Source organism: Sminthopsis crassicaudata, chromosome 4 (genome assembly GCF_048593235.1).
Source record: "Sminthopsis crassicaudata isolate SCR6 chromosome 4, ASM4859323v1, whole genome shotgun sequence".
Classification (NCBI taxonomy): Eukaryota; Metazoa; Chordata; class Mammalia; order Dasyuromorphia; family Dasyuridae; genus Sminthopsis; species Sminthopsis crassicaudata.
This window is the reverse complement of record NC_133620.1, coordinates 119644893-119667445: the sequence shown is the minus strand read 5'-3', so window position 1 is coordinate 119667445 and position 22553 is coordinate 119644893. Positions and strand designations below refer to the sequence as shown.

The window sequence follows — 22553 nt, the reverse complement described above, 5'->3', positions numbered from 1 at the left end:
CACCCCATAGATTTTGGTATATTGTCTCATTATTGTCATTCTCTTGGGTAAAACTGTGGCTTGTTTCTGTGATATGTGTTTAATCCTCTCATTTTTTAGAATTAGTTTATTAATCTATCTTTCCCTGGGCCCTTTATTGAATACAATTTAATTGCCTTGTTCTCTAAAAAGGAAGATTTTACTATTTCTGCATTTGAGGTTTTTATCTCCTAATAAGCATATCCTGTTTTTCTTGGACAGATTATATTTGTATTGCTTTTAATACACTCTTTTTCTGATCAAAGACATTTCCATTCTAATTGGAAGTAGAGTAGACTGTAGTGGAATCATGGAGAATGTAAATCTAGAACTTATCTTGGTCTTAGTTTAAAAAAAAAAAAAAAAAAGTCCAAGCTATTGTTTAAAGCAACTAGGGATGAAAGGTCTCGCGTAAGGTAACTGTTAAAAGCTGGGATCTGAATCCAGTGACTCATCTATATAAAGGAAGTTAATAATATCACTTGCGCTCCCTATCTCAGAGGATCGTTTTAAAAGCTGAAAGTCTGCAAAGGGTTTCCCCGAATTGTCGGGATATGAGTATATCAAAAGTTCTTAATCTGGGGTCCATGAACTTAAAAAAAATAGTTATTTCTTTATCATTGTTTTCCTTTGTAACCCTATGCATTTCGTTAAACACCTAATTATGAGGAGTCTAGCTGCTTGAACAAAATGACACACACGCAAAAGGTGAAGAACCCCTGATGCACCTAAGTGTAAGCTTTGCACCCTGGGCTAATTCTAGCCTCCCAAGGCTGGATTCCAAATAGAACGTTTTGGGAGAGGTTTTTCCAGGTCACGTGAGTCCATTTAAAAAAAAAGGTAGCGTAGACTTTTCAGACGGAGTGGTAGCCAGTTGGGAAAGCAGAGGGGCGAAGATCTGGGGACGGCCCAGAGACTCGGGGGACCGGGCGGGAGGGGGAGGGCAGAGGTAGGACGCTGGCTTCCCGTCTCCCGGATTCCTGACACGATGACCAGCAGAGCAGCAAGGGTGAGGGATGGTTCCTCTCCTGAAGGTTTGGCCCTGAAGAGAGGGGACAATGCAATGGAGCACGGGAAGATGCTGGGGTAAAGAAGGGGCTCTAGGCCCGCAATCCCCCAGACCCTGGGGAGTCTTAGAACCTGGACACGTCAAGCCCCAGTTCCGTTCTTATTCCTGTAATATTTTTCCGGGTCTTGGCGTTTCTCCCTCCCCACCCCCCCCATTTCCCTCACCCAATCGCAGCCCAGCATCGGCGGTCTCCCGGGGTTACAGAAGCGCGTTGTTCTCTCGAGTCCCGCCTTCCTTCACCTTTTCCAGCACCGGGCTTCTTCCTGGTTGTCGTGAGAGGTGGATGTCTGGCCTCTCCCACTTCCGGTTCATCGGTCCGCTGCGGCGGCCGCGGCGGCTCCTAGAGCAGATGCTGCCGAGGCGGTATGCCGAGTCCCGGGGAGCGGCGATAAGACCCAGGCCGCGGAGAACTCGGCGTTTTGGGGTCGTCATTTGGAAGAGTCCTCCCACTTTCCCTGTTACCCGAGGTCTTGAAGCCCACGGCCCTCTGGCCCACTGCTTTCCAGCATAAACACCCGGTCGAGCCGCGCCCACTGCCGGTCTGGCCTGAGCGGCCGCTACCGACGCTTCCTTCTCCTAGGCCCGGGTCCGGGCTAGGCCTGCAGGCGAGGGACACCCAAGAACCCACTCTGTGTTGCCTACGTGGAAGGAGAGCCGCGAGCACCCGCGACAGCTTGTGTTCCTGCTGGGCCTGAGCCCGGCTCCGAAGTCCTGCAAACCAGGTCGCGGTCCCTTGGCTTCCAGTCGGGGGAAACACGGAGGGAGGGACGTGTGCACTTGTTCCGCGCCCCGGGGCGGTCTGAACTTAAGGGGAAGTCTGAAAGCTCCCCTCAGTTCTTGAAAGCTTTGTTTCTAGAGCGGAGAACCATTGCCAACCTTCTATCTCTAGCCTTTAGATCAGTGGGCCTCTACTTTTTAAATAGGGGCCAGTTCACTGTCCCTCAGACTGTTGGAGGGCCGGACTATAGTAAAAACAGCTCACAGTCTGTCTCCGCCCCTCAGCCCATTTGCCATAACCAGGGGACCGCATAAAATCCTCAGCGGGCCAGAACCCCCTGCTTTAGATAATGGAAGGAAAGTTGGCCAATCAATAGCCAAGTTTGGGCGCCTTGGTTTGGTTTTTTGTTTTGTTTTGTATTAAGTAATTCAGTTTGGCGGTGAATTGACTACCTGTGTGCTGGCTGCCGGTAATCATTTTGTTCTATATTAACAGGACGTGTAACAGATGACAGATTAAGTTCTCTTGCTGCTAAGCCTGCAGGTAATTATGGCAATACCCTGGAAGAAAGCCCTTCTGATACTTCTAACATCCCAAGCATTGTCTGTGGTGAATAGCATTGAGGAAGAAGAAGTACCTGAAGAATGGATTCTCCTGCATGTGGTTCAGGGGCAGATTGGAGCTGGAAATTATAGTTATTTGAGACTAAATCATGAAGGGAAAATAGTTCTTCAGATGAAAAGCTTAAAAGGTGATGCAGATTTGTACGTATCTGATACCACCCTTCACCCAAGTTTTGACGAGTATGAATTACAATCTGTAACTTGTGGCCAGGATGTGGTTTTTGTGCCGGGACACTTCCAGCGCCCTGTGGGAATAGGTATCTATGGACATCCATCTCACCTTGAGAGTGAATTTGAAATGAAAGTGTATTATGATAGAACGGTTGTAGAATATCCATTTGGTGAAGCAACTTATGCCACAGATGGTAAAGCTACAAGCCAAAAACAGCCTTATACACCAGAAGATACATCTCAAGATGAAGAATCTATTGTTTGGACAATAATAATTGGCATTTTGAAACTAATACTTGAGATTCTTTTTTAATATCATTGGACAGACATACACTGGAATTCAGTACCCTTAACCTGTGAAGTAGATTGTGGTTTGCTGTGAACATTTTTAATAAGTTTCAGGAAATAGGGTTTTCTATGGTGGGTGGGTGGTGGAAAAAAAGCCATATTTAGTTTTTTAATCATAATTCCCCCCCAAAATAAGAGCAGCAAGCACAAGATTTGTAATTTTCTTTAAAGAAGAGTTCCTATAAGTGGAGAATGTACAATAAAAAAATACTTAAACTTCATTTAAGTTTGTCATATGACTTAAGTAATCCTATGTAAAAGTGGTCATAAATAGTCTTATGTAAAACTTAATTTGATTGGGAGTATAGCTTTTATATAAAATTTGCATAAATTTTATTAAAATTTAACTTTCTAAAATTTTTACACTACTTAAAATTAGACTATTATAATGTGTAAGCTGAGATGATCAGTTTTTAAACGGAGTAATCATTATGCCTGTCACATTGGCTAAGAAATAATGGTACCTATTTTGCTGCAGTTTTCCAGGTAATTTACAAAAAGAAGCAGTAGCAACATTAAGTTGGTAGAATCTAGAAATACTTCCGACCCTAGCATATACTTCCAGACTCTCAGGAACCATAGAATTAAGTAGTAGTTCAGCTGTAGTCAAAGTTGTCACCTAGAATTACTACACAGTAACTATACAGTGCTGAGACTTCATGGAATCAATTTTAAAACCAGAAGAGGCCTGAGAAAGTTTTCTAGCTTAGAGTACCTAAAGGATTTCTAGTTCAAAAATTTCTTATAAAGCTCAGTAAATAAAAATCCTGGAATAAGGCTTTTGATTGAATTTACTTCAGTTTTCCTGTTCAACATTCTTGTGGATTTAGTTAACCATAATTGTTAAACTATTAAATTGTACATTTATAGCTAAATTCAGGTCATGGGTCATAGTTGAATATCTAAAATAGCTGGGGGAAAATAAGAGATACTGTTTAAGTTTTAGGCTTCTGAATAAAATGTGATCAATTTCTAAAAAGTAATTTTGTAAACATTCCTTTCATTGAATTTTCAAAAAGGTGGTTTTATATGTTATAAAGAATAATTTTAGTAGCTTAAGTTAAAACTAAGCTTACAAGAATTATAACTTTCTAGAAACAAGTCAACTTGTAGAACTTGAATCCATAGGTAGAAATTGAAAAATGTTTTATTGACAACAATATGAGGAATTGTGTTTCACAAAGTGGTAAATTAATTGGCACCAAAATTTTCACAATGCAAATAACAGTATCAGGGTAAAAATGGTAATTTTATCCCTCCTTGCTGGTTTTTCCCCTTCTGCCCCCTCTCCTGGGTGTTGGGGGAGCTCTTTGACAACAATCGCAAATCCATCGACCTAGGAGAAAAAATGTTGTTTAATTTACAAAGAATTTTATTTGCAACAACATCTAATTAAAACTTTTAAAAATCCTCTTATATCAAGTCATTCAAGATAGTCCTTGACACAAGGGAGAAAATGTCATTAAGCAGAAAAATGTGAAGCTGCCTTTAAAAAAAAACTATTTCCAATATAAAGTTTCTATATAACAATTCAGTACAACAAATTATGTAAATGGATTGAATTACTTATGCCAACTTTAGTGCTACATTGTTGCATGGACCCAAAGGAATGTTTTAAACACTTTCAGAAATTTCTTAAAATCTCAGTAAATAAAAATCCTGGAATAAGGCTTTTGATTGAATTTACTTCATTTGTCCTGTTCAGCGTTCTTGTGGATTACTAATATCATTGTCTCCATAGTATTCTCAGTGCAAGACTACTCTATTTTTATAACACTTTAACAAATCAAATATGTAACTGCACCCTAAAAGGACCATGCATGAATGTGATGCATTCTATACTTGATATAATTACTTATTACAGTACCTGAAATACAAGTTGCTTAGCTCTTTAGAGTAATTGCTGGACATCTTTACTCTCAGGCATATTTTACACTAAAATTTTTTGGAAATTTTTGCAAAGAAGCTTTAAAATTTATATGAATCCAAAACAAAATTACACATGAATTTGTTTTGATTTACATCAACTTATGGCAAAAGATGTATTATTTGTCTATCCTAACATTATTTGGAAGTTACTGTCCTGCTTCAATAAGGCATTCAAACTGTTTAAACATGTATAAACTTAACAGTATTGTTTTATTACATTAGTATGAAGTTAAAGTACTATGCAAGTGAAGATAACCAAAAATAAAATTCACAAAGCTCTTGAATATACTCTTACTTTGGCCATTTAAAATCACCAGTTTCAAATAACATTTTAGTGCTTAAGCTCTACATTTCAGAATAGATTTCCAAAATGTAGTATAGTATTATTTTGCTAGGTAAATTTTTAGCAATCCTTTAATGGAAATCTTAGCAAATGCAGTTTTAAAAGAACTGTCTAAAATACTCTTTGATAAATAATAAGCTGTCCAGATTCTTTCACTTAATATTTTATAAATTTTACTTCAGAAGGGTCCCCTGGTCAGTAATTCACTATGGTGAATTCAGTACCTATTGAATAAAAAACACTAGACTTAATACTGGTGGAATTATTAAGACATGGCCTCCACTTTCATAAGAATTTACTGATAATCTATATGTTAATAACACTTAAGTCTTGGGCAATATTAGAAGATTCTATTACAAAAAAATGCTAACACTGATGCTGGTTGATTACCTGATGGAATAGCACCAAGCCCCACGCAAAAAGTGTGATAACCTCTGTCACAAACATCACAGAACATCATTTCTTCTTCATGGTGGGGTTGTCCACATATAATGCATGTTTTACATTCCATACACTGCCATGGATAGGTCTTAATGATAGAAACAAGCTCCATCGTCATGTCCAGGCAGGAAGGGTGGCCTAAATTAAAACCAATATTAGTAATATTTGACACAAATTTCACATTCTTAATAAATTCAATTACAAAAAAGGGAAGATTTTAACTGAAAAATATAATGTTTATTTGAAGAGGTTCAAAACCTTGTATACACTTTTAAAGTATTCTCTATACTTGATGCTTTTAGTTCAACTGAGACAGAAAACAAACTTTGAAACAATGAACATAGTACTTAAAAGCTTAAGAAATACATCAACACTTACCACTATTATCACATTGGGAGCAGTGTATAAGTGATTCAGCCTTTCCTTTCTTGTTGGACTCCTTACCCTTCAGACAAATCCCACACATAGCATTTGGAATGACCTTTGGCTGGAAGGGTAGAAGAGGGCTATAAATTCATGCCAGAACTACTTAGTATGGGTTTAAAAGGAATTTTAATGTATCTCCTTATTTTTACTTTGGTAATTTGCTAGAGGAGCTTTTTTGTACCATATGACTCAAAATGAATAGTTATGCAACATAGTATGACCTGCTGAGGTCTTGGATTTTAATTTTAATTGTAGGTTAATGACGCTCATGTTAAGACTTAACATAGCAATTTACACTTCTCAAGTATCAGCATAAATAACATCAAGAACTTGAAGGACAATATAACAAAATGTTGCACTTTCTTCCCAATTAACAATGTAAAATTTTGGTAAGCAAATGAAAATGTTATATGGAAATTATTTTTCCCCATTGTAGAAAAAAATATTATAAAATATATATTATAAAATATATTATATAAAAATTTCCAAGTTAATGATGTTGTAATAAAGAGTTTAAAATTAATTGTAATCAACTTATGTGAAAAACTAAATTATGAAATGAAACAATTTTTTTAACATTTTAAGCTCAGAGTGGCTCCATGAATATACTGTCACCTGCAAAATGTCTCATGTGAAAACTAGATTTTGTAGTTGTCCCCTTGCATAATGCATAAAATTCATTAAAATAAACTAAAAGGAAAAAAAAGTTCACTTCTGTATACTAAACATTGGAAGTGAAAGAGTCATCTTCAGAAAAGCAAGAAAGACTAGTATTTTTAGTAACTTGTGGTAAAAGTTCTTAGAAAATGAGCCAGCAATCAATCCTTAAGAATAAGAACAACAAAAAAAAAATTGTTCAATGTTTCAAGATGCAACTTAAATTTTCATGCCAAAGTTTGTACTACATCACTTTATAATGCATAATTCAGTAAAAAATATTGATTTAAATATACTTCATAATAATATATACATATACACACACACATATATACATTTATATACATACACACGCACACACACACGCACATATATAACCAGAATTCAAGCTGTACTTGCTATATTTTTGTTCTGCCACAATTATATCCATAAAGCAGTAGAAAGCAATTTAAAAGCTTTTATCAAATGTTTGTTGGTACAAAATTAAATCAGTTAAAAATAAAGAAATATGGTCCACATTCAGTGGGGGGAGAGGAAAGGGAAGTTAATGACCAAATGGAAAAGGACAAAGCTGGTAGAGAACAAGTTTTTAAGCTTCAAAAAAGGGAAAGAAAATTATTAAATGAAAAACAATTAAGCCCCTTTTGATTTAAACTGTTCCAAATAAATATGTCTTAAGTTTTTAAGTTCTCATTCATAAGATACCAAATACCTGAAGATATCCATATCTACTCATTTACAAAATCTTAAGACAATTTTGAAAAACTCATTTTGTCACTTTCATAAGCTGTAAGGCCTGAAAAGTTTGTTCATTTTTAAAAAGCTCTTTTAAATGTTATATTCCTTGGCAAAAGATGACAGAGGCATTCATAAGGAATTTTTTGCTTATTTATTTAAAAAAAGCAGTCAACCTGTATTATACATAAATATAATAAAAACAATAAAATAAATCTAAACATTCACAAATGTCTCTACAAAATAATAAATATCATGGAAGTGAAAACATACATATAAAATTTTACTGTTACCTATTCTACATCTCTTCTATGTTTATCTTTATACCCTGGCTCCCCCCAACAAAAGGATAGTGTCACGGCTCAAACCTCAGTCTTGCAGTGTTTTACCCTCTGTTGTTACTGCTACATTCTAAGCATAAAGTTCTCATATTTTCCTAAAGCTAAATGAAACAAAAACTCTAATAATTAATTAGCTAGCAAGTGCACTTCTCTAATCCAAATTCTAGTTCAGATGATTGAGTTTGTAACTGCCATAATATATAGCAGGAAATTCCTTCTCAATCCACCAAAGCTAAAGAGAATTTTGGTTATTGTACCTGTGTGCTACATTGTACCCTCAGGTATGCTTAGTTTTAATACTTGAATTTTAAAGTAAGATACTGGCATAGAATTCAGTTCTCTTAACATGTTCCACTAAAAACAGTGAAGTACTACCCCCATAATATTAAGTTCTAAGAAAGGGTTCTTCAGTTATAGAAGCTCCTTTACAAAACAATGTAAAAGTAATAAAATGCAAAATCACATTCCAGAGCAATTCAAGTTCTACAATCATAAAAATACATTAAAAAACTAGGAGAAAAGAAGATACCAGAAAAACTAAGTTTACTCTTAAGCTTGATGTCATCTTACCCAATGGTCTTCATCTTGATTTTTTTTAAAAAGGAGGAGAAAAAGTGATGAAAGAAAATGAAGACCAAGAGAATAAGAGTAAAAGAGTGATAGAGAGACCTTCATGGTGTTTTCAGTACTGCTGCATTAGCTTAGTCTCAAATACTCTACTCATTCAATCATTCTGGGTTCTATGAGACTGCCTATATGTAGGATTTTCACATAAAACAAATATAAAATGTTCTGGGGATCTCAGTGGATTGCAGGGACAAGGGACAAAGGTAATAATGTGCAAAACTCTCCTGAAGATTCAGAGAACATAACCCTGTGGTAGCCAATTGGGATAGTAAGTCTTATTTCTACTGGCTGCAGCAACATTAAACTTTTCATACTTGCAACAAGTCAAATGATATGTATCCTAACTGTCCTATACATCTTTTAAAAAGGCTTGCACCCTCCAAAAAATTCTCATATATAACACAGTTTTCCTGCTTGGAGGAAAAATAATCAAAAGCTAAATGAAACTTTCAAAGCAGTACTAACACAATATAGATTTTAATTATATACTTGTAGTCCTGTGTCCTAACAATTATGATTTATTGTCAGGTTAATGTAACGTAAAGAATACTCTCCTATAAACTTAAGGTCAAGCACGAATGAATCTAGAGCAAAACACCATAAACATTTTGATTTTAAAAACTTGTTAAGTCTAATAAATAGTCTTCAGCTTAAAAGTACCCCAACATTTAGGCACATTCTGGCAAATCAATACTGGTTACATTTTTTTTTTCATACCAGGGTTAACTACTACTAAGCATGTCCATATTGAATCTATTAAGTTTCAGATACTTGTTTTATTTTTAGAGTTGTCACTGCATCAATGAACTGAACTCCAATCTTTGTATCAGAAACATTAAGTACTGAAAGATATGGAGAAAGATATAACATACATGCTCCATGATGTGTTTAACTTTCAAGTTAAAAAGGGTGCTAAACTTTCAAGTTAATATGTAACTGTTTCTTAGGCATTAAATCAATGATAGTATTAAATTAAGAGATCTTCAATTTTAGTCTGAAGTATTACAAAGTTTAATATTTATTTAAAATCCTCTTTTTCTTACTCATGATTAGTCTAGTTTCCTCCCTTTATGTTTAAAAGTAGATTGAGAAGAATTAGACTAAATTAAAATAGGACAATGAACTTCTAAGTTTGTTACTCTCATCAAAAGTTTAGTTGTATTGGGCCAGCAGTACATACATATTCACTCATGAAAATTCACCTCTCTAAAATTCATCTTTGGGTTTTCATTTGCCTACAATTACTGGGCAGAAATTTAAGTCTTTAATAAATAGTTAAATAGCTAAGTTCTATGTTAAAAATGTAATTGTTAAAAACTATGTATTTCCAACATGTTTAAGCCACCCTTAAAAAGCAGATACTTGCTGAAGCTTAAAATGTTTCTTAGACGAAAAACATAAACTTAAGTGGTCTATGGAAGCATTTTTCAATTAATTACAAAATAACGGTAGGTGTTTGGCTTAATAAAGTAAGTAAATAGTTATAGGAAAGGGGAAAATCATAAACAGCTTACTAAAACTTTTTCTTCTGAAATATGAACCCCAATTTACAATCCTATAAAACAAAATAGCTCTACTCAAAAAATCCTCCTAATCACTTTGCTCTATTATCTTTCTTTCAGTACAACTTCAAATAAGTTATTAAATACTGTGAAAAAGATAATATCTATTTTCACACTTCAGCTCTATTTCTACTATTTTGAAATATCTTTAAATGAAAAACACTATGCCATCTTCCTTATTATTACCCTACACTTAAAATTGTATGGCTAAATTCCATCTCCTTATATGCTGTTCTTAATCTCAAACTACAAAACAGAGCATCCAATGTTCCTCTTCCTCTACCCTGTTGTCTCCATCTCACCCTAATAATGATAATTCATTTTAGACTGAGTGTATTTAACACTTCAACTAAATTATCATTCTGTATACAATGAACAAGAGACCATTTAAAAACCAAAAAAATTGAACTGTTAAAAACTGCAATGATGCAGAACTATATTCCTATCAGACTATGTATTTGTTAAATTTCATAGCAGAAGTGTGTCTGACATATTAAATAGCTGTTCTACCCCAGAGATGGCTACACTTAGCTGGTGGATCAAATATTTTATAGACTAAATTAATTTTGGATTTTCTCAGGAAAGGCACTCTAGAAATATAATTAATCTAACTATATATCCATCTGTGTATAGTGATATTTTACAACATAACATTGGTTTGGCTCTTCTAAATACTGATACGCAATGATAGGTATTAAATGCCAGCTATGAACGTTACCTAAAGCAAAGATGAAATAAATGTAAAATTATTGCCTAGAAAATAAATTTTTTAAATGCATACTTGCCTGTATGTTTTTAAGGGGAAAATCCTCTATTATAATCTGTTAAGATACAGAAATAAAAGCTACTAAATAGCCAAAGTAACAGAAAAGCACCCAGTGAATAAAGCAAAAAGAAAGGAAGCAAACAGATCGAACACACCACAGAGGAGCAGCTAGTGAAGTACGGCAAGCAAAAGTTCCATATTTTGAAAACCAAAGTTAAATATTTCAGGGAGAGAAGCTGGTCAGAAAGAAGCTGAGTCAGGGGCTTTTTTCTTCTACCTTGTACCCAGGAACTGACTTGGATAGTACAGAACGTTTGGAGCCCTCTTTTCTTGGCGTAGCAGTTTTATCTCTTGTTTTCTGTCTTCCCTGAAAAGAATCCTCCTGGTTGTCAGTAGGGCTTTCACCTTCAGATACATTGCCAGAGGAACTGTCCTAAAATATAAACAATACAACATTTCTTTGGAAGGAAAATGGTTTTATTTTGAGTTTTGAATCTGATAATGGGGGTGGGGGAGGAGGGAAGGTTGTTTAAAAAGTATTATTTAATTTAAAAACAGAGTATCCCCATCTTGGTATAGTTTTAAGCTTTAAAATAGACTCTTCTCCCATCTCCAATAGAGACCAAAGTAGTTTAGACAAATGAATTTTGCTTTCATTTTTCACTTGATTTGGCAAAAAATCTGAATAAACATTTTTTGACTATTGGAAAAAATTTTTTCACTGACTTATTGAAGAATAAATAATTTACTTTCTATATCTATTCTTGCTATGCATATGCCAAATTTTTGTTAATAGAACAATTTTTGCTTAAAATAATGTACACAGATTTTTACTTTGGATTAATAACAGTTCAACAATGGAATACAAGAAAACACACTAGTGATTATGAAGAACATTCTGAGGTTTTTATGAATTGTAAAATGTAATCTGAGGGGCAACTGGGTGTGTCAGTGGGTAAAGCACCTGTCCTGAAATCAGGACTTGACTGCAAATCCAACCTCAGTTATTTGCCACTTACTAGCTGTATGAGCCTGACTGCTTCAAAAAAAAAAAAAACAAAAAAAAAAAAAAACCCAACAATAACAAAAATGTACTCTGAAATAAAAGAAATGAAATTGACAAATGTTATTCTAATCTTTTCAAGATAGCAATATTATCCAACTTTTCATAATAATTAGCTTCAAGGAGTAGACCCAGTAATCACTAAATATCAAATGGCTAATTTGGATAGGCACATTATTTCTTTTAGGTCATTAGATTCCTCAGACTGGCTTATTTATGATGTTAAATCACTTGGTTGAAATATGGTATATTGAATTCAAAGCCATAAATTTAATTTCTTTAATCAGAAAACTTCCCTGTTTTAGTGCCAAAGTATAACTCAAATTCTTGCCAAGTATATATGCCTTTGGTCTTGAGGCAAAGAAGTTCATGAGGTATATGTCAGAACTAAGTGGAAAACAACTAAAGCATGAAGGAAATGAAATGAAGGAAAGACTCAAGAAGAGATTTAAACTTGTTGTGCTGAAATACTTTTAAATGCTATTAAAATTGGATCTTCAATACCTTTAGTGAATGTCTTTTATTTCTCATTTTACAAATCATACTGATTTTCAAAAACAGCCCAAACTATGAACTTGTTTCGTAAGAAAAAAAGGACTGATTCAACATTTACCAAATTTGTCAAATGTTCTCCAAATTTTATATAACCTCCACTTATTCAGAAAATTGAAAAATACTTGTAACAACAATATTTAGATACCACAATTAGAAACAAGAATATCAAAACTTTCATAGTAAAGCAATTATCAAACTTCAAGAAGAGAGAAGCATTAAATCCACTAAAGAATCTTAATATATCTTACCGAAGTGCCTTTGTTTTTTCGTTTTTCATCACCTCGACCATCTTCTGCATCATCTGAATCTCCATCACTGTCTAAAGCAGGCAGCTCAGGATCCAGGGGGGGTTCATAGAGTGCTGTGTTTAATGGCAAATAACGTAGTTCATCTGGTGAGTACCTAAAATTCAGCGACAATCCTTCTCAGTGTTACTTTGCCTTGAAATATTAATTCAAAGTTTTAAAAAATTATTTATAGAATCATAGGATTTAAGAGTTGAAAGGGACCTTGCATCATCTACACCAACTTTAAATTTAAAGACAAAGAAGCTGAGAGTGATGTGACTAGTCCAAGCTACAGAGTGCTAGATGGTAGAACCAGGATGAATAGCGTCCAATGAGGCCACCATAAGGGTTTCTTCTATCACACCACGCTGCCTTCAAGCAACTCAAAATTTGTTTTAAAAGAGAAAACCTTAATAACATTTTGTTGACTGGATAACATAAACTAAGCATTATGTTATTATCAAAAGATACTTTCTGGGATGGGAAGAAGATCAGATTGAAAGTGACTGTGCTGTGTTTGTAGGGTGTAGGTTTCATTAACATAGAAAATCTTCCCAAGTCTGATAATTCTCTTCCAGATAAATTTAGTGTTCTCTGTCACAATCCATAACTAAATTATGAGAACTAGGCAAGACCTCGTTCTGCTGGTGTCAGTTACTAGCCCCTCCTTTTCACTCTCATTGGCAGAAGTATTTCTACCAAGTTCAAAGTTCCCAAAACAAAGTCTGCCAAAAGGAGAGGGGATTAAAAAGTTGGCATATCCTTGCTGATCTGCCTAAACTAAACATTATGGTATTATTTTGTGTATGTATGTGTGTGTGTGTGTGTGTGTGTGTGTGTGTGTGTGTGTGTGTGTGTGTGTGTGTGTTTCAATTCAAAGAGTTCTATGCCTTTAGACTTAGGAGAAAAAACCTGGAGTAATGTGGAAAATAATATGGAGGAAAATATTATTTTGGCTCTTCATTTTAATCTGCTTTATTTAAAGTTAACAGAAACTAAACTAAGGGTTCAGTGCACTTAGGATAGTAGTTGGAAGAAGAGGCCAGGGAGGGACATGGTGCCTAAGAAATAAAATTATCTGAAGCCTGTTCAGGTTTCTGCTTTTTCCTTGACTCTGAAGATCCAGAGAAGAAGGAAAAGTAGAGATGCAGGATTGTCTATGGGAAAGAAAATATGACAGTCAACAAAGGGAAGAGCTAGCTTACAGAGGACTCTATAGATAAGGCTCAAATACTTGAACTAAATCTCCTCTTCCAGCATTGACTTAAGAATATCTGAGCCCATTAAACAGATATTTAAGGTAGATAGACTTCTTGATAGTTTTACAGTCATATAAAACTCACTTAGTTCAAAAGTCAGTCAATTCTAACAATAAGTAAAACATATTAAATACCTTTTGTAGTATTCCTGGAACTGTCCTGGGATAAGGGCCACTGGATACGAACTAACCTTTGTTCGCTCTGTAGGCAGTACTTTGTATTTTCCTTGAGGTACCTGGATAACCTGTATTGAGTTTAAATTTTAAAAAAATACAAGTTTTTAATAAATAAACACATATTAATATCTATGTGAATACTCACACACATATTCATATGTACAAATATATATGCATTAATATTTATATCATGCTCTAGTTCACATATAGTTACATATATTCATATACAATTATGCTATATCTAATTACATATAATTAGATATTTGTTGTGTGGCACAAGGGGTAGAGACAAAAATTCAAGAGTCCCTGCTTCAAGGAGCTTATATTCTACTCTATAGCCCATAGCAGTAGCTAAATCATCCTAGATTCTATTCCTTTTCATTGGTCTTTTATACTTGCTTCTTTTTTTTTTTTTTTGCAACTATTACTTTGCAATTCTATTTCTCTTTTAAGCTTGTGAGGAAAAAGTAGAGTTATAATACATCATTCCATTATTGGAAGCAAGCGAGGCTTAAACCATAAATAAATACTATCAGAAGTTCATTAAGCAAAGAAAACTAGAGAAAAACTGATACCTCTACTATATTAGTCATCTATATTAATTGATCAATCAACTTAAGCTATCCTACATGTGTCTGTAAATCAAAATAGGCTCTTCTTTCTTCCATCCGTTCTCGATTTAAATTGCTGTTAAATTCGGCAGCTTTCTTGGCAGCTTTCTTAATGTATTCCGGCACTTTACTGGCTTCCACCTTCTGAGTGTTCTGTTGTTGCATTTGCTGAAATAATGGTAATACTAGAAGTCAAAACAAAGTTTGTAAAACCTTACCTTTCCACAATTAGGCAAAGCAGACTTTAATCAGAGATCACTTACAGAGTATTCTTTATAATGATCTGTTATTCGTTGACGCTCTTTTTCTTGAAGAATAACAGAATATTCTGCATGTTTAGCAGGGTATTCTTTTATCATTAGATCAATTACTTCATCACTACGTAAAGCTGTTAGACCTATTTTGGATAAAGACAATAATAATGCTAAAGGAATAGACCACTTTGGTAATAAGCATATTTTCCCTCTAGCTACCAGTATTTAAAAAGCTTTTCATTCTTCAATACAACAAAGGTATTTTGCTAATATTTGCAAGTTAAAACTCAGAAAGTCATAATAAAACAAACCAAAAATAATTTTTTTGTTAAACCTATTGACAAATTTCTTAAGTTTTTAGCCTGATTCCTTTTCAAAATTAAAGACTTATCACCTTTTCTATTTAAACAGTTTAAAGCAGATGTCAATCACTGAGTCTGCATGCCAAATGCACCCCCAATACCAGATACCCAAAAGAGATTACAAGTGTAATTGGGAAATATTTAACAAAATACATAAAAATGAAACATAGATAATGTTAATGTGTGGTTTTCTAAGTCAATATGAAGCAATAAGACAATAGTGATTCTTATGTATGTTTAGTGGCCCCCATTTCCATTTGAATTTAACACACTACTATAAAGAAGAAAATTAACTTCCTCTACCTACACTGAAAGATCAAAACATCTCAATGCATTAGTAGATATGGTCTTTATAAATTTCAATTGCTGAAAAAATTCTTCACTTGATATCCAACTTGCTGGGAATGAACCTCTCCACTTAACCTGATTATTCCTCAGGTGATAAACAGACTATAGGCCATTGGAACATCTCTGTTCAAACCATTCAAGCTTAGTAGCATGTACCAGAAATTGTTTCACTACTACAAGCTTTAAGAACACAGGGTCATTTCTTCACCACAACCAGGTATCAGAAAATGACCAATGGAAGGAAATTTTGTACTCATTTACTTATGCAGAAGAAAATTTCACCTATACTTTTTTTTTTCCTCCTGAGGCTGGGGTTAAGTGACTTGCCGAGGGTCACACAGCTAGGAAGTATTAAGTGTCTGAGACCAGATTTGAACTCCGGTCCTCCTGAATTCAAGGCTGGTGCTCTATCCAATTCGCCACCTAGCTGCCCCTCACTTATACTTTCAATGAACTAGCCTAGATATGAGAGGCATAATTTTAACTGATTTTTAAATCTCCTATGATTAAAAGCTTGAAAACAGAATTGAGAAATATTTTCATCACAATGCATTTATTGCTTAGTACCCTAAAATGACTGTCAATTTAAATTAAAGTTCCACAAAAAAGTTCATAGAAAATTAAAATAAATCCATAAAAGTCATTTCTCAAAGTTTTGAAAAGGATTCCCACAGATTTATACAAAGAAATTGAACAACTAGAGAAAAATATTTTGGAATATTAACCTAAAAGAAAGCTAAGGTAAAATTAAGGGGGAAAAAACTGAGGTGATTCCAAAGATCTTACAAAATAAGAGTAGCCTATTCACCAGCTTAAAAATCAGGCAAATAGGGGCAGCTAGGTGGCGCAATGGATAGAGCACCAGCCCTGCATTCAGGAGGACCAGAGTTCAAAATCTGGTCTCAGACATGTTACACTTCCTAGCTGTGTGACCCTGGGCAAGTCACTTAACCCCAGCCTCAGGAAAAAAAAAAATTAGGCAAATAAAACCTGTAAATTATAGAAATGTTTTCAAAACATTAGAATTGTATATAATTCCTCAAAACAATTAAGAAAAGTTTTGTATATTTTATAACTTATTATCTATAATAATTTCTAACAATGAATGGCAATGAAATTTTACTTTAAGATCTAACTTTTAATCTAAATATTAATTTTTGCTTAATTAAGGAAGGCAAATATTATGCAAAGAAGGAGGGAAGTTGAAGGAACAAGCATTATTAAGCACAGTATCATCCGGTACTAAGCAGTTTACAAATATCTTGAAAAACTTGAAAATACCTTGTAAATACTGTTAATAAATACTATAATTAAAACCTTACATTACCTAGTGTACATTGAGTCTCTGTGATGACATTTAACTCTCTAAGGTAGAGCTTCTCCTTGTGAGACAAATCTCGTCGCTCTAAATCTCCAGAAAAAAACAAAACGCTATTAAAAATTGTGAAATTTTATGTACTTCGAGTATCAAATGCATATTAAAATAATTTCCAAGAAAAACTCTTAAAAACTCATTTTTAAAAATTGCTTTATATATTCAGTATCAAGGAAATAGCATCAACAATGAAGTAGAATCATAGAATCTTAATAGTTTGGAAAGATTATCAGAAGTCATTTTAATCCAACATATATCTAATGAAAAACCCTCTACAACTTTATCAGGTAGTCATTCAGTACTGACTTCAAAACTTCAAGTGAAAAGGATATATACACTACTTCCCAAGGCAACATATTATACTTTTCAATAATTTCAAATATTACGAAGTTTTTCCTTACATCAATTTTTCTTTTTGTATCTTCTAATGCACTATACCTAGGTATGCTCTCTGGGATAAAGCCAAACAAGTGTGATTCTTCTTCCTTGTGACAGGCCTTCAAATATGTGAAGACTGCTACCATGTCTCTCCTATTCTTCACTAACTTAAATACTCCAGTTCCTTCACCCAAACTTTCAAGGCCTTTCATCATCTTAGCCACAATTCTCTATATGCTTTCCAACATTCAAAGCCTATCTTAAGATGTGGAGTTTAGTCCAATAGACTTGGAATAGAAAGTGTCATCCACATCCAGAGAGAAAACTATGGAGACTGAGTGTTGATTAAAACATAGTATTTTCACCTTTGCTTATTTGTTTTTTTCCTTATTTTCCCCCCCTTTTGGCATAATTTTTCTTGCACAACATGACAAATATGGAAATGTTTAAATTGAAAATATATAATACACTCCACTACAGGATACACAAAATGGCATTATCATCCTCTTTGGTTCTCAATATTATTTTTCTCACTGAAGCCAAAAACCAAATCCATTTTTTTGGCTGCCATGTCACATTCCCAACTTGTATCGAGCTGAATCTCTACTTAAACCCTTCAATCTTTTTCAGGCAAGGTACAAAACCCTCCTAGATATTTGATAAACATTCTTCCATGCTTTTATCAAAGTCAATGCAAAGATGTTAGGCAGCAAAGAGTCAAACATAGATCTCTTAAGCTATCTACTAGAAACTTCCTAACTGGCATAAACCATTTAATGATCATTTCTTGGATTAGACATTTGACCAAATTCAAATCTACCTAATTGTACTTTCCTTTAGCCCACATATCTTTCACAAGAAGAATGAAAAAGTTGTCAACTAATTTGTTAAAATCTAAGTAAACTATCTACAAAATTCCTCTGATTTACCAGTTTAATAACTATATCAACAAATCCAAGTCATTGGGATCTTCTGGTGACTCCTTTCTACACATTTTCAACTCATTAATGGCTACTCTTGGAGCCCAATTAGTTCTACCAATTTGAAATCATAATTGAAATTTTAAAATTTAAATTAAAAAACTCATATATAATAATCCTAATATAAGAAGGCATAATGTATAACTGCATGAAATGATGAATTATTTATTTTGATCTCCAAAGTAGAGCTATCTTATATTGTCACCATAATTCCGTGCAGGCAGCGGGGAAATACTGTCATGGAAAATCTAAAAGAGTGGCAAAAATATCTGCATATCAAATGCTTATAATTTTTCTTCGATTGGTTTTCTTAATTATGTTCTAATTAATGTTTTCTGAATATACAAACTCTTGAGAGAAACCATCCCAGATGCTTGTTGATAGCCGTAATCAGAAATAAATTTAAAATGTATTGTGATTCATCCACATATAGATAATATTGAATTGACAATATAAAATTTTAAAAATTATTTTGCTATAGATGAGATTTGCTCTCCTAAAGAAACTAGAATCCTAAGTACCTGGATATTTTCGTTTAAAGGAGGTCACACCCAAGTATTCACTGACTTGTTCCTGAAGCATATAGTATTCTCCTGTTTCATCAGGTGGCCATTTGTATTCTATGAGATTTTCTGCAGGAAAGTAGCTAAAGCTAAGCAGAAATATATTAAATGAAGAAAAAAAAATTAGATTTTAAATAAACTTTTTATTATTTAAGTAATATTTTGAAAACACTACTATTAACAAATCAAATTCTAAGTACTTTGTTTCCAGTAAGTCTGCCACATGTGTAAAGTTTGTTGACTTCCAATGTATTAGGATAAATGAAGAGAGAAAATAAAGGAGAAAAATAACACACCAAACAAAAACGCCCAATAAAATTGACATTATCACATGGCACAGATGACTATATATCCTGGATTTTCTGCAAAAGATAAAATTCAAGAAAATATATTTTGCAAAAAGAAAATCACCATTTGTCTCAATTTTGGGTTTTGAAAATACAGTTACTATACTGATTTGTATACCTACAGATACACACATGTACACACATAGTAGTTGCTTTAAAAAAAAAAAATGGGCAGATGTATTTTTAAGAAAAACACCTAAGTTCACAGAACAAAATTAATGACAGCTAGAAATTACATAACTCTTATTATGTTAAGTACTTTACAGATATTTCATTTAATTATCACAACTACCCTAAAAACCTGGAACAAACAAAAGTTAATGACTTGTCAGGTAAGAAAGCTAGTAAGTATCAAAGGATTTGAAATCAGGTCCTCCTGACTCCAGGAACCTCGCTGCCAAATTAGCCTCACTGGCCTGTTATCTCTATTCTTTATATCTAATTTCATAACCAAAGTCAGTAAAGATTAATTTGACACCTAAGAAAGCATTCAGTTTTTTCTTCCCCCCATCAGGTGTCAAAAAACAAGAATATGGCCCTTAAAATTACTTAGTCTTATCCATACAAATCTGGAACAGATGATAAGAACAGCAATCTAGTTTTCTGGATTTATGCCAATTCTGTTTTTAGACTTGTTTATTAGCTAGTAGAAAAGAAGTTTAACACTTTAAAATCTGCTTCACCCCTGCCTTTTAGAGAATGCAAAGTCACAAAGAAACAGATTTATTGAGTACTAAGTGCATATATATTACTACATTCAATTCCCTAAGAGATCCAAACAGGCAAAAGTTTCCTGTCTCTATGAAGTTAATAACATTCTTTTTTATAGAAATGTGATATAAGTGAAATAGGACTTAAAATGTTTATCTTATATAGATATAGATATAGATACACACCACACACACATACACATACATATATGTACCAAATGTGTATTATATGTTTATATTACACACAAATACAAAAAGTACATTGTATACATTTATGTATGTCTATGCATGCACACTAAATTTCTCTGTAATGTTGTATTGTTGATTCATGATTATCTATGTATTATTCACATTTGGATTTTGTACATATAAAAGTACCTATCCATATGGAACTATAACTGACTATTTCAACCACAAAAAGAACTGCCTTTATGAAAAAACACCTGTACCAATAAAGAGTAATAACTCAGATGTAACTTAAAATCTTAAAGAACTTCCCAGGAGGGCCTGGGCACCTAAAAGCACTTACTTGCCAATGGTCACACTGTTACAGTGTATTAAAGGAAATATCTGAACCCAAGTTTCCTGATTCCAAGGAGGTTCTTCTATCAATTATGTCATGACACATATAAAATGTACAAAATTATATAAAACATAAAAATGTTATGTATATCTAATGACTTTCCATTCAAAGGAGTTACTTTGTGGCATTATAAATTTATTTCAAAGACACTGTAGTTGCTTAAAATACTCACACTTCTTTGGAATTATTTTCCAGCTCACAAATCACCAAAGAAAATCTTGTACCTTGAACTTTGACCATAAAGGTGGCTTACAGAATTTGGCCAATCACTTTGTCAATCTTGACTTAAAATATTTGGACATTTCAGAAAATCAAATCTCCTTTCAAAAAATGAAGGTTTATCACCAAACTATTTACTATTCAAAAATATTTGCCATGTATTCTACAAGCCATTTCAAATCTTATGCATAAAATAACTAAAGAATAATTAGTGTCCTAATTTAACTTGTATAATTTGTTTCAGTTCAACGAATTTTTATTATGTTTTAGATATTGTGTTAAGTATTTGGGATACAGAAATTTTTTTAAAAACCTCTACCCTCTGCTTAGTTATAGATGAACAGAAATAAAAATATAATAAAAGATAAGGTGTTTAGATAAAGATAAAGGAAAGACCCAAGATGTTCTAAGAGGGCAAGAACATGGTCAGAAGATGGGAGAGTGGGTGGGAAGAGTGGAAAATAAAATATTAGGTGAGTGAAAGTTGGGCTCTGAAAGAACACAGTGATTTTAATAGATTGAGATGTGCATGAAGTCTATTAGAGCCATGAGAAAAGTGTTTATAAATGCATGGAAGCAGAAGAATGTAAAACAAGACTGGAACCAGGCTATTTGGGTCAGAATATATGTCAAAGGTAGTGTCAAATATACCTGGGGAAAAGAAGTTGGAGGCAAGAAATAGAGGGTTTTGGATACTATGAAACAAAGTTTTTATTCTGCCATATAGGCAATGGGAAGTTACTAAATGTTTCTTGAAAGTGACCACAATAGTGGTAGTACTAGCAGCAGTAACAGCTTCAGGACATCTCAGATCAGAAACAGTATAGAGGTCAGCTAACTTTGCTGACAAAAGGTACAGCTGGCACTGATTGGCATCTATTTAACCTCATGAAGTTTGGGGTTGCAGTTCCAGGGTGGAGAGGTGCGCTTTTGTCTACTCACAAGGAAGAAGGGAGTCTAATTTTAATTCTAGGGCAGAGAGGAGCATTAGCACTTGTGGCTGCAAGATAGATCTGGTCACAGTTGCAGAGCCAAGAAGAAAGCTAGAGCTTCAGCCTGCAGAGGAGCAGAGCCTTTCCTGAATAAAGATCAGTGCACAGACCAAGACAATAATGACCACACCAATCCCTGGAATACAACACCTTGGAATTATCAAAAATGTGCAGACTCCCTAAAACTAGGTCTGAAAATAGCAGAATTGCAAAGTCTGAAGCTTGGCATAGCACCTCTCTATCCCTAGATAAGCAAAGGCCTTTTAATACAAAGTTCAAATGAGGAAATAAAACAGTAAGAACTTGATCATATAAAGCTATTACTATGCCAGGGAAGACCAAGACAAATACACAAAATAAGGCAACAATATGAAAACAGATACATGCAAAACCTCAAAGAAAAATGCTAATTGAACTCAAGCCAAAAAGAATTTCTGAAAAATTTAAAGAAAGAGATACTGGTGGAGGGAAAGTTGGGAAAATAAATGAGGATGTAAGAAAATTATGAAAATAAAATTAGCAGCTTGGTAAAACAGAAATAAACAATAACAACAAAAAAAACTATAGAAGAAAATAACGCCTTAAAAAACAGAACTGATCTAATGACAAAAGAAGCACAAAAATTTACTAAAGAACACCTTAAAAAGTGGAATAAATCAAAGGGAAAAGAAGATACAAAATTCACTGAGGAAAAGAACTCTTTACAAAGCACAACTG

At 33.8% G+C, this 22553-nt stretch overlaps 2 protein-coding genes across 5 annotated transcripts in view; one reads left to right on the top strand and one right to left on the bottom strand.

The window, feature by feature from the left end:
• The first annotated feature begins 2354 nt into the window (after nt 1–2354).
• Nucleotides 2355–4617, top strand: C4H6orf120 (chromosome 4 C6orf120 homolog). Its single transcript, XM_074309293.1, has one exon. It carries the CDS (start codon nt 2355–2357, stop codon nt 2910–2912), a length of 558 nt encoding a protein of 185 aa, XP_074165394.1. The 3' UTR covers nt 2913–4617.
• Nucleotides 4077–22553, bottom strand: part of PHF10 (PHD finger protein 10) — a 31897-nt gene continuing 13420 nt past the window's right edge. For 2 of the 4 annotated variants that reach the window (XM_074309288.1, XM_074309290.1), the window contains 10 exons: nt 18944–19074; nt 17017–17100; nt 14989–15122; nt 14744–14893; nt 14073–14182; nt 12641–12794; nt 11052–11207; nt 6039–6147; nt 5610–5798; nt 4077–4283 (listed from right to left, as the gene is read on the bottom strand). In XM_074309288.1, coding sequence (XP_074165389.1) covers nt 4198–4283; nt 5610–5798; nt 6039–6147; nt 11052–11207; nt 12641–12794; nt 14073–14182; nt 14744–14893; nt 14989–15122; nt 17017–17100; nt 18944–19074 — 1303 coding nt within the window. In that variant the 3' untranslated portion in view covers nt 4077–4197. The remainder of the gene's footprint in view (nt 4284–5609; nt 5799–6038; nt 6148–11051; nt 11208–12640; nt 12795–14072; nt 14183–14743; nt 14894–14988; nt 15123–17016; nt 17101–18943; nt 19075–22553) is intronic. The other 2 variants (XM_074309289.1, XM_074309292.1) reach the window with 1 other exon arrangement.

Excerpts from the sequence above, each read along its gene's own strand:
- C4H6orf120 (XM_074309293.1), top strand. The coding sequence starts at position 2,355 with ATGGCAATACCCTGGAAGAAAGCCCTTCTGATACTTCTAACATCCCAA.